Source organism: Telopea speciosissima, chromosome 5 (assembly GCF_018873765.1).
Source record: "Telopea speciosissima isolate NSW1024214 ecotype Mountain lineage chromosome 5, Tspe_v1, whole genome shotgun sequence".
Classification (NCBI taxonomy): domain Eukaryota; kingdom Viridiplantae; phylum Streptophyta; class Magnoliopsida; order Proteales; family Proteaceae; genus Telopea; species Telopea speciosissima.
This window is the reverse complement of record NC_057920.1, coordinates 42775995-42788816: the sequence shown is the minus strand read 5'-3', so window position 1 is coordinate 42788816 and position 12822 is coordinate 42775995. Positions and strand designations below refer to the sequence as shown.

Here is a 12822-nt window from a genome sequence, read left to right as displayed (position 1 = left end):
CAACTATGGCCATATGCTCCCCGAAACATTATTCTGAAACATTAAAAAAAAAAAATACACTCTCGCTGAGATCTCGGTAAACTCAACCTGGTCCAGACCGAGTTTTAGAACCTTGGTTACAACCTAGATTTCCTTATTAGGCAAGGAAAAGGAATCCTGGATAAAACACAATATATGATCCTTAGCTACAAAAGGAAAGACTAATCTAATCTAACTAGGAAACTAACAAAGCTAATCTAATAAGATTAACCAGCCACGATAGGGACAGTCTCTCTATCGTTGTACACATAATCTGTACCCCCACAGTACAGTATTGCACCCATTAATAGGTTGATTACTGATATCTGGTTTCAGTCAAGTGTTCTGGTTGTGTATTGATCAGTATTTCTGATAGTTCTCATCTTTATTTATCAATTTTTGTTCTATTTGAGATTACTTGCTCAAGTAGGAAAACTGATTATCTACTAATCCAGCTGTTGGATTTGAACCAAACTTCACAGGACTGATCCTTAGTCCATCTTTGACTTTTGACCAGAATATTGGTCTCATCTGATTCTTTGCTTTTCTGAAATGAATTTTCTCTCAATTCTGGTTTCTAACTAGCACTGTGATTCTGGTTTTCATGCTGGAATTCTAAACCGTATCCGTAAGGTCATTGGATCCCATGTTACATGTAGACTGAATTTGTAAATTAATTGCAGCTGCAGGATTTGAAGAACTATGGAGGAGATGTGAGTGAAAATGCCAAAAGCGATACCAAGTGGAAGATGGCTGCTGAGGATGATCCTCTGGATGTTCAAAGAAGAGAAAAAGTTAAAGAAGCCATGCTTCATGCATGGGCATCTTATGAGAAATATGCATGGGGCCAAGATGAACTTCAGGTTTGCTTCTTGTCTGATAATTTATTGGATATGTATTCTGGCTATATATGTTTTCTTCACATTATTGGATTTATATGACTGCTTATTGTCATTATTGCCCTTTATTCCATTATTGCATGGACTTAGAAATGGAGTTGGAGTCCGATGCATGTCCGGGTTCCCATAAAGCTCTTCAAGAAATAGGGGGATGAATGCTAGGTTTATCAACTTATGTTACCCTGTTGGCAGTGTTCCCAAAATGTAATTCTAAAGTAAAGTTTCAGGTTGCTAAAAGGGTTTAGAGGGGTAATAGGCCTAGAGGATAATTTTTAGGGTTTAGAAGAAAGCAATACTACAGAGCTTGTATTACTAAGGCTACGTTTGGTAACGGTCTTCATAAAGAACACCCATTCTTGACCAGAAATGTTCTTTGGCGTTTCTGGTCTGGAACGGTGTTCTGTGTATGAATAAGGCTGTTTGGTAATGGTCTCAAGAACGTTTTCGGGACAATAATAGAACAAAAATGTCGTTTGGTAAAACCTGTTTTTCCAATTTTGATTTTAATTACAATAATGCCATTTCCTTCTAAATTATACCAAAAAAAACTTGTAAAATCCCTCTCTTACCAATCTTAGCATAAAATTAAAATATCTCATTAACATAACCAAAGTAATTATAAAAAATATGTCAAATTTCAAAGATGCCATTAAAATTGGGTTCTTGTGTGGATTAGTGCCATAATTGACTATGCTATGAACAGTTGAATAAAAAGGCCTTGGTGGATTCGAACCACCATCCCCTTGGAACATGCTTATGTTCCAAGTGCTCTACCAATTTGAACCAAAGATCCATCAAGTAGAGCTTGGAATTTAGTCAATTTACAATTAACCATGAGACCTTGCGACAAACCTTGACATTCATGATGTTTTGAAGGTGCAGTCCAAAAGTGATGGCAATAACAAGAAGGTATATCAACACACTAAAACCACATTTCATCAATCAAATAATTTCTCAACAACAAGAAGGTATATATAACAAGAGACAAATTCATAGTTGTCAAGGCATCGCCTTGGTTTCTGATGCCCTCACTCGCCTTGGTTTGCCTAGGCGCCTTGACAACCAAGGTACTAAAACTCGGGTCTCGGTACCAACTCGGCCCTTGGACAAACCGAGTCGAGTCGAGATCTCGCCGAGTTGGTGCATTTTTTTTCCGACTTGAAGCCTCAACTCGGTGGGTTTTAGACCTAGTTTGGGTCTGAAACTTGGTATTCAGCCTATTTTAGGCCATTTAAACACAATGGCACTATCAGATTTTGCAAAAACAAATTCTAAATATGAGTTTTAATTTGGACCATAGGTTGGTAGGCGATGACATACTAAAATACCCTACTCTACACATAATTTAGTAATAGAAAGCAAACAAAACCATAGTTGTCACGTTGTCACGGCGATCCAAGTCGGTGGAGGGGTGTCATGTCGATATATCGACATGTCGCCCGTTATGTCGATATATCGACATGTCGCCCGTCATGGCGATCATATCGACCATATTTTATTTTTTATTTTCTCTATTTTTAATGTCATTTAGTATGCTATAATATATACCCTATAACATAAAAAATTAACATGAAAGTGTACTACTAATCTACTATGGTTTAATTCATGAAAGTGTAATATTCATTAGTGTATATGAAATCATGGATTATCAAATAATTGATAGCAATAGTCTTGCTGATAATCAAGTTGAAAAATCATGAGAGTTGAGATATGATTCATATGAAAGTGACTACAAAAGTAACAAAGCAAAAAAACAATTACATGAACGTAATTTATATTGAGTGAATAAAGCTAATAAACAACCCATCTAAATAAAAATAAAAATAAAAATTGCTGATGTGAATATGTGATTGTGTATTAGTCAATAGTGTATTAGTGTTTTCTGTTTGATGTTTTTTTATTTTTTTTTTTATGTTAAGGAAAAAGCATTAGAATAAAAAATGGTTAAAAAAAATTATTGTTAAAAAATCAAGTTTTATAATTTGAAACAACCATGTCGCCAAATATGGCCATATGTCGTGGTATGGCGTCCATGGTGACGACATGGAGGCCATATCGGTCGATATTCTTACATCATCCATATCGGTGGTCGATATGTCCACTTCTCCAGCGATATGATGCCATGGTGTCGATATGGCGACGCCATGACAACTATGAGCAAAACATTCAATTAATAGCTAAACAACTTAAATAAGAATTAGAAATGTTAAAGTGATACATCAAACTGTTTAACAGTGTTACAAGTTACAACTATCATCACATAAAATGACTTTGAATCAAGTATTCAGTCCCCATTAGTGTCACATAGTCTTCCCATAACATAATGTTGCTGTAATGTTGCATATAGTGCTCTACAGCAAGCATATAAGAGTTCTGTTGAGTTAGGTAAGTAAATACATAGTAGATGGGTCATTTCCATGGGTCAACCCGAGATCCGAGATCTCGCCGAGATATGTTGAGTTCTGTCGAGTTAGGTAAGTAAATACATAGTAGGTGGGTCATTTCCATGGGTCAACCCTAGATCTTGACCCGAGATCCGAGATCTCGCTGAGATCTTGTATTATTTTGTATCGTATCCCATCTCGTCTCGGTTTCTCAAAAAACCGAGAAACTCGCCGAGATCTCGCGAGTTCTCAAACTATGTTGACAACTGTGGACAGAAAAAAAAAACAGATCTTTAAGACCAGCAGAGAAACAGCACAAGAGACACACTTGATAAAGTAAGTCCTACTCCTAGGTTCTAAAAAGCCAAGAGATCCAGCTACGTGTGCAGGAGCTCCACACATTAATGGCATCTTTTGTCAATGTTAATTAGTAGAATAAAGTAAGTCCTAGTGATTGTTGCAACAGATCTGATTTGAAGGTCTCTCACTATGAGAGAGAATGAGCATTAGCCAGTATGGAAAACCCAAGCCTTGAATTCAGAATTAAGTTTTGATAATCATGATGCACCATAGATAATCAGGTAGAAGTAGTGAATTACTTCATAAACTGCTTGAATTCAGAACAATATGGTCTGGTCATGGGTGAAGGTTGGTTGGTAAGGTATATATGTCCTGCCAAACCTTTCTCCTACTATATTTATACACCTTCATTTCATTGTTATCTTCCACCAATTTTTGTAACAGAGACCATTTGAGAAATTTCAATAACAAGAATTAGAGAAACAAAAGATCTACCAGATTTAATCTTAGACAAGCACAATCAATCTTTACAAGCACCAGAATGAAAGAAAAAAGATTGATGCAATTAGGAAATATTGCTAATTTATGCAATAAAACTATTGGAGCATCATCATAAAGGTGAAGTCGATTGCTTGAGAACAAGATGCAAGCCCATTTTCCACATCTAAGCTACTAACTTCAGCCACTATCCTTTAGTCATGAGAAAAAAGATGCTGTATTTTTAGATTGCAGAGATTGTTGTAAGCCCTCTCCATTCTCTCTAATCTATCCATCCATCTCTCCTTCTATGTAACCCAGTCAACCTCTCCTCTCCTCCACTTTTTTCATTTTAAATAACAATCCATCGATCTACCTCTCTTGTTCCTTCTCCATGTCTGCAACTCTAAACACACTCTCTCCCTAATTGTTTTATTCCCTCTGCATCTCAAATACCCTCTTTTCAGCCAACTACACTGAATCTATTACTACACTCACACTAACTGTTACAGCAGCCAAAATGTGGATGATGGGTTCCAATGATGGTAATGGATTCAACATGTTTGACTCGTTAAACGGCCCGAGACTTCGTCCTCTCATGCCAAGGCCTTCCCACTCAGACTCCCCTCCAACCATGGCTCTGATCTTTTCCCATATTTAGGTAATTTTCTTTTTCATTTTTTCTCAACCAGGGTTCTGGATTATGTTTCTAATTAATAATATTCTGTTGCAGCATCCATTACAGAGCAAAGCAAGCGAGAGTTCATAAGGCTATAATGTATTCTACTGGTTTCAAAACCATAAGGCTAGAGAACGATAGAAACCCCGTCGTCGTTTGGAATCTACCTCTGCCATTGATCAGCAACAAGAACAACACGACATTGAAAGCTTGGAAAAGAAAGATTCAGGAAACCCAAGAAGTCACAGAGCATACATCATATAGTTGAAACAGATAGAGATTTCAAGAAGATACATCATATAGTTGAAACATAACAGAGATTTCAAAAGCCCTAGCAAATTTCATCAAAAACCCTATAAAATCCATACCTTCCCATTTCAGATTTCTTCGATCTACCACCTTCAGGGCTTACAGCAGGGTGATTCTACCAATATCTGAGACAAAATGGGAGAAAAGAGTTTGAAAGGTGAGATAAACCAAAACCAAAACGAGATTTTACATCTCTTCAAAAACAGAGAGCGACACAGAGTGTTGCAGAAAAAGCAATTTGGTGAGAGAAAACTCACATAGGCTTCCTGCTACGACGAACTTCAGCTCTTCTCCAGTCTGCCTTCGTCGAGATTGAGCTCGGGTTCTATCGCGATTTTCTCCAGTTTTAAGTTCTCATTTGTGAGTTTTAGTTAGTCTCAAGAACATGAGACGATGTCTGAGATGGTCTGTAAAGAATGTTCTTTTCACCAAAAATCCATCCGGTTCGTTCTTAAAGACCAAAAGAATGAAATGAAATGCCAAACATGATTTTCCCTTTTTTTTTGTTCTCAAAGAACGAAAAAACGCCAAAGAACGTTCTTGAGACCGTTACCAAACGTGCTCTAAGAGGAAATAATATCAAAATGCAAAAAATTATGGGACAAACTCACCAAGAACGCTTTACTATTCTATGGACTGTAGCAAGAATATAATCAGTAGCATGAAATAGCTAAAGCAGCAGACAAAGCTTGAAGAAATTCCCAAAGAAAAGATGACAATCTTTTTATTACATAACCAAAACATCGAATTTACAGTGGCTCCCAGCAATTTCAGTTCCTACTGTGACTCCTAGTCCTTTTTGTTGGGTATTGACTTTCTGAGGAAGAACGTCATTACTTGAAAGCTGTTCCCACATCAACACACATCTTGGTTAGCAACAGATCTGTCAGGAGATCTCCGGAACTGTAAGATCATGCTTCAAGTTCCCCTACTGATCTATTTGAGAAATCCTGCAAAACATGTGCAGTGAAAAGATAACTAGATGCAAGCATTACTGGCATAAGATTTATGTTGTTTGATTTTTAAAAGATCACAACCAATTATGTTTTGATCATTGGCCTCATTGGAATATTTTGGATTGTGTCAGAAGAGGTGTTTCTTTTAGTTGTTTGGGCTTTAGCAACTTATTTTGAGTTTCTGTGGGCTTAAGCGACAGCTGGGCAGCCTGGGTTTTTTGAAGACATGAGTTTAACTATGTAATGGGCCATCATACACATTTGAGTTAGGCTCTTAGAAGTTTCAGATCTATTTCAAAATGTGAGTCTTGTTAGCCTTGGAAAGCTGGGTTTGGAAGAGCTCTTTCTTAAAATTTTCCCGTTTCCTTCTAGGGATTTTGTAAACTCTACAAAAAGTCCAGCATATGGGGTGAAAAGACAGTTATTGTGCCAAGTTAAGGTTATCAAAACTGGGATTTAGGAAAAATCATTAAGGAAGAAAGAAAAGAGGAATGAAAAGACAGTTGGATTTGTATTTTGTTTAAGAAGCTTCCTGGTATTCTTTATGGTTGGCTATGGTCTGCCACCTGTTGGCTGTGCTTAGGGTTTTTTTGTGCTTTCTATCGTTTTCTTTATTTATTTTTTCCATTTTTTTAATTTTGGATTTCTGTGCAGCTATCATTTACTTGCTGCTTGGAGAGAGAGAGAGCACCTCACACACAAAATGCCAAAATTTTATTTCAGTTCTTAGTTACATTCTTTATATAGACTCGTGCAAGAAAATTTGAAATTACGGAAACAAGAGCTTCTTAGCTGCTGCAGGACTCCTAACTTGCACCCTTTCTTCCCTCCATCCCCCTAAAGGTAAGTATAAGTAACCTGACTCCCTTTCTAAATGAAATAGAAAAAAAAAAAAATGAGACTCCCAAGGAAAAAGGAATTTTTAGATTGCCAGACTGATTTAGATAATTAGAATAGAAAATGCAATTTCTAGTAAACATATCAAGGCCCCTAAGACTTAGAAAAGTGAACTAAATTTGTAGTGCCACTAATGCCTAAGACTTTATATTTTGGCCAATTACAAATAATCCCACAAAAATAGCAAGACCACCCCATGTAGTATCAAAACAGCCACTGCTGACTTGTAATTGCATCACTGATTGCAGAATATGATCAAGATCCCTGTGAAATGTTTCAGGATCCTTCACAAAACCCATGTAGAGCTGGTGGCCTTCTTCAAAACACTCGAGAAAACTTATCTACCTGAGCATGCCATCTCGATAGAATCTTCTAATCTTTCTTTAAAAGTCATTTGATATTAAAATTATTAGTCTATATTTCTTCAAATTTCACTTGAAATAGCAACCCCAAACCATAATCAACACCTTACTTGCTAAACCTTTCAGTTGAATATTCTTTTAGAATAAACTCTAATACCCTAAAAGCCTTTGTTGAGATTGTGGGGTAGCCTTCTAATGCAAAAGCGATCTTGAACCTGGGAAACTAGCGGGAGATCGATTGCAGCAGGATCGATACAATGAAAGAACAAATTAAAAACTGCTAAGTGGCCGGTTGTGGAGATATTGTTGGCTGTAGTCTCAGCAGATCTGGGAAAGAAAACAGGGTCGCAGAGGTGTAACAGTCCTAAACCAGTGTGCAACAGCAGCAGGTCTTGTTGCTGATTAGAAGATGCTCCAGGCCTTCAATGGATGCTTGTGTTGTTGCTTGATGCAGTCGTATGGTAGCAGCAGCAGGTTGGAAATCAATTGAGGATAGGAGAAGTAGATAGAAGAAGGGATAAGGAGGTTCGGCTCTCTCAGCACTAGGGGTTTTGGCTCTCACCAGCCAGGCTTCTCAGCCCTTCAAGTCATGTTTAACACTTGAGAAAGGAAACAAATTTGCCAAAGCAATCTTCATTCATTCAATAAATCGTCCCTTTGGCTTCTAAAAGCCTTACATATAAATGGGCAACAATAACTTGCTCCTCAAGTTATAAAAATTAGAAACTTAAATTGACATGTTCTAAACTTAGAAACTACGAAATAGAAACTAGGATTCATAAAATTAGAAAGTAACTGGGATAGAATTTCCAACTCAACTAGTATTCTAAAATAGAAACTATAAAATTAGAAACACAATAATGAGTGAATTAGAAACTAGGCCTAATAAAAATAGAAACTAAATAAAGTCCTCAAGTTGCATTTAATCTCCACCAGTTTGTCCATATCAGCCCCCAAATCAGTGTTCATGTGAACAGTAACTCGGGTACTGTTCATGTGAACAACTGAACAATAAAAAAAAAATTTGTCTTGGTCTCTTTTCTTCTCCATGCTTCTCTCTGGGCTGGGGCTACCTTAGGTGATGTCATAGTTATCAAGGCGGGAAGGCGGCCATGGCGTTTTAGATGGTCAAAATTCAAGGTGACACCGCCATGGCGTCCAAGGTGACCAAGGAGCCTGGACGCCATGGTGACGTCTTGATAACTATGGGTGATGCTCCATTGAACCAACAGAAACTTGCCACATCAACAGACCATGCTGCCTCTCACAGCAGTCTAATCCACAACCTTGCTGGGCTGGTGTTGGGGCTTGTCTCTTGCGGGTACATATGGACTTGTGATCTACATCACCTTCACCCTAATCAACATTACCATGAGGCTTTTTCTTTCAGATATCAAGCACCACCTCTGGTGGCCAACCAAAACTGGGAAGAAAAACAACATCTTCTTCCAACTTTTTCCATTGTTGTCAACTGATCCACCGTAGAACTTATTTTATCATTCGTTATTTCTTTTTGATATTTTAGTTTGGTGGGTGAAATATGGTTGTTCTAATTACTTTCGTCAATTTCACTTGACATTTTCTGATACCATCACGATGATAACTCTGACAACTGTTATGTTCAATCTTTATCTTTGCCAGCCACAAACAAAGAATGGTGTCAATAGTTTTGGTGGTCTTGGTGCAACTATAGTTGACTCCCTTGACACATTATTCATAATGGGTCTGAAGGAGCAGTTTCAGAAAGCTAAAGAGTGAGTGTCATTCTTCAACATCTTTTGATTTAAAAAGAAGTGCCAATTTTCTTCTTTTTCAACTAACTGTACCATTCTTTCTCTCAAAATAAAAGAATGCAGTTCTATTTCTAAGGTTCTGATGCGGAATGCTTCTATATTTAGTCTCTGATGTCATAAATTGGTTTTATCACAGTTGGCACTTTTTTTGATCTTTAAATGCTTTTCTTGCTTTGTGGCAGGTGGGTCACAAATTCATTGGATTTTAACAAAGATTATGAGGCTAGTGTTTTCGAGACAACCATAAGGTTGCATTATAAGGTTTAATCTTATTGTTATTTTCTAATTTGTCCTCTCTCATTCTGGAAAGATGGTTGTAAAGATTGATATCAGATATTTTGTATTGTCTGATCTTGTTCTGTATTGGATGGACCGTTCTGATCTATCGTGTATGGTTGATCAGCCATTCTGCTGCATACATCGTTTTAGCTCCCTGAGGTTGATCCTATTTTTGGATTGTCTGATCCAAAAAATATTGCGTGAGACTAATGATCCTTAATGAAGTCCTGTAAAGGATGAAGAAAGTTTTCTTCTTTACATGCCAATGTAGGATGAGAGACATCAAAGTTTGCCTATTGTTGCATCTACTTAAATAACTCTTCTATGTTTGTTGAATTCCAGAATTGTTGGAGGACTTCTTAGTGCTTACGATCTCTCCGAGGACAGAGTTTTCCTTGAAAAGGCTAGAGATATTGCAGATAGATTGTTGCCTGCATGGGATACACCTTCTGGGATCCCTTATAACAGGATTAATTTGTTACAAGGAAATCCACATAACCCTGGATGGACGGGGGTAAGTTATGAACTTCTTTGGTATAATTCTAGTTCAAATTCCTCTTCCTTGTATTTCAGTATTCTATTACTCTGTTTGGGATATTTTATAATGGTCCATAGTCCTTATCAATTCTTAGGTTCCAACCCTTTAGTTGGCCTGAATTTTTGCCTTCAATTGGGCTCCGGGTGGCCCCATCTGGCTATCCTGTCATCTAGCAACTAGGTCTTATTCGACTAGTATATCTGAGAGGATCCACATCCATAGTTGTCAAGGCGTCTAGGCGGATTTCTAGGTGCCTACGAGGCTGCCGCCTTAATGTAGGACGCCTTCAATTGGTTTAATTGGTATCGAACCAAGTTCTGGTAGTTATTTATGCCAAATATCATTTATTATTTCATTTACTTAAGATATTATTCATAAATAAGCAAATACCCCCTATTTTGAATCTAATAAAAATAGTTAAAAAATAAAATTCCAAAAGGATAAAAAGTCAACCCCCTAGTTCAAGAACAAAAACTGGATTTTTAGCGTTAGGTGAATGTTCAACTTTCGAATGCTGGGTTTTGTCTCAAATCTAAAAATTCCATAAATCTTAATATGGTAAAACATTACTAAAAACAAAAAATGTGGTAAAATATCATTTGTGTTGATATCTAAAAAAATATTTTCATTAGAGTGATTTTTAATTTTTTACAGCATTCGCGTACACCAAATAAGGTTTGACCGGAGCATAACTCCCTCAGTATAAATCAGATTTAAGCAATCTTGGATTTGTTGGAAAGCTGGTTTTGTGCTCTACCTAATATAAAAAGTCTCATGTAAAAATAATATCATTTGATCAATCAAATTTCTTATGAGAACAAGAACATTTCTCTAAATCGAGAGCAGGTTAATTACTTATTGATAACATCATATTTTGTAAGAACAATATTAATAAAATGTGAGAGTAGGTATACCTGAAAATGGCCAATTCCAAGAACATATAAACCAAATGTGTGTTTTGATTGTTTCACACATAACTGATATATTAAAAAAATAATACTGGAATGCGATTTAGGTCGCCTAGGTGCCGCCTAAGTGCCTAAGCGCTTAGGGAGGACCTTGAACGCCTTTGACAACTATGTCCACATCAGCCAACACTGTCCTGCCATGTGACTCCCTCTAGTTGCCTTGCAGCTCAATTTAAGTTGAGTTCAGAATCTTATGTAGAAGTTAAAATTGTGATCTCTAGTGATATTTTTGCCGAGTAGTTTAGGCTAGTTTTGAGCAAGGTATTCAACTTGGTGAGTTGCTATGTAGGCATAAAGGCATAAAGGCATCTCAAGGTAAAGCATCAACTAGTTCTTGTAGGTGATAATAATAACTCGAAGAAGAAAAGAAGTTAAAAAAAAAAAAACGAAACAAAAGAAACAAAAGTGATGATTTCTTTTGTTTTAAAAAAGAGTGGTGGGTATCATGTGCTCTTTACTACATATTGACAATACTAAAGGCCACACATATATAATAGAAACATGGACATGTTGCATAAGACCTCAAACACTACAACAGAAAAAGGAAAGCAGCTCATTTGAAGATTCAAAGTCCATGAAGAAATGGACAACTGTAACCATGTTCTGGTGGCTGAATGACCGACATAAAAAAGATACAATGTCCTAGAACAAATGCAGCAGCTTCAATGGACCCCTAAAGGTTGTTTACTGGTTGTACCAAGCCTATGTTGATACTGAAAAGGGTATAACTTGGGTGCGGTAAAGTTTTCATCTCTGGCATTTTCCGTGGCTTACATGAAGTGCCAGATATGGCTGCTTTGTCCAGGTAGCAATTAAACTTTTCAACTACAACTAGGCAATCAAGTTGATGGCAGTGTTTCCGAACTGATGCATGCGTCAGTAGGTCCATGCCCCCAAATGCGTAGGTTGTATTTCGGGAACAGAACACTGCTTTTCTATCGAATTCCAAGAGTTCTGCTATTATTTCAAATTCAGGAAAATCAGTTTATTGAAAAAAATAGAGGTCATTATTTTGAATTTTTAGGGCCAGGAAGCAGTCAGGCTCTGGAAATCAGCACTTCTATAGGTGGTTTTGCTGCACAAGGTACAGGTAGAGGTAGAGGTAGGGGAGAAATGGGGGGAGGGATGGCGGGAGTGGATTAATTTTAGCTCAGTGCATTGGTAAAATATCATTCTGACAGCGTGAAGGTGCAGGTTTGAGTTTGAGGGCAGCCACTTTAGGACCAACCCCAATCCACCTTCCTGCAAGACTTTTACTTTGTTATGGGCCTTGGTGGAGGCCTTTGGTTTTTTGCTTTTGCGATTTTGTAGCATATTGTCAGAGTCGGGGTGGACTGTGACAATATGCTCGCTTTGTATGTACAGCTGTGCTATGCCTTCGAGTTGCTCATAACTCTTAGTCTCTACCAAAAGTGTGAGGAGGGGGAGAGGAAGGCAATTTTATCAGCAATAAGGAAACATTTTCAAATAATTTGCACAATCAGTGAATTAGATGGGTATTTCATAATTAATGAGTGGTGACATTTTAATAGATAATCTTTAATTATTTTTTTGAAGAAAAGTTAAGAAAAATTTACACCTTAGGACTCAATGCATCAGAAGGAACTTAAGTTTATCTTGGAAAGGTTGCAATTCGCAAGATGAGCAAAAGTCTGGCAGAAATGATTGCGTATATGTGTTAATAAAAAAGAGTATCGTTGCTCATTTGTGATAAAACCCTAAGAACACCAGTGAGGGTGATTTGGTTGACCTTAAAGGAGGATAGCTTGGATGCTTATATTGAGGAAACATTATGCAGGGGGGGCTGTAACTCCGTTGGACAAACATTACGGGCCTGGAGGATTCAAGATGTTCCCACTGCTTCTTCCTCCATAATCTATACTTTGTTTTCCCCCTTATTTTTGTTCTGTCGGATTTTGGTATTGCCGTTCTAGTTCTCTTTGGTCTACTACTTCATTACTAA

The 12822-nt window shown here is 37.2% G+C and overlaps 1 protein-coding gene across 2 annotated transcripts in view; it reads left to right on the top strand.

Moving 5' to 3' along the window:
• The window catches only part of LOC122661781 (mannosyl-oligosaccharide 1,2-alpha-mannosidase MNS1), a 77366-nt gene that overhangs the window by 21358 nt on the left and 43186 nt on the right, over positions 1-12822 (top strand). The window contains exons 4-7 of one of the 2 annotated variants that reach the window (XM_043857286.1): positions 777-881; positions 8923-9035; positions 9257-9322; positions 9696-9867. In XM_043857286.1, coding sequence (XP_043713221.1) covers positions 825-881; positions 8923-9035; positions 9257-9322; positions 9696-9867 — 408 coding nt within the window. In that variant the 5' untranslated portion in view covers positions 777-824. Of the gene's footprint in view, positions 1-701; positions 882-8922; positions 9036-9256; positions 9323-9695; positions 9868-12822 lie in introns of both variants that reach the window. The other variant, XM_043857285.1, reaches the window with a different exon arrangement.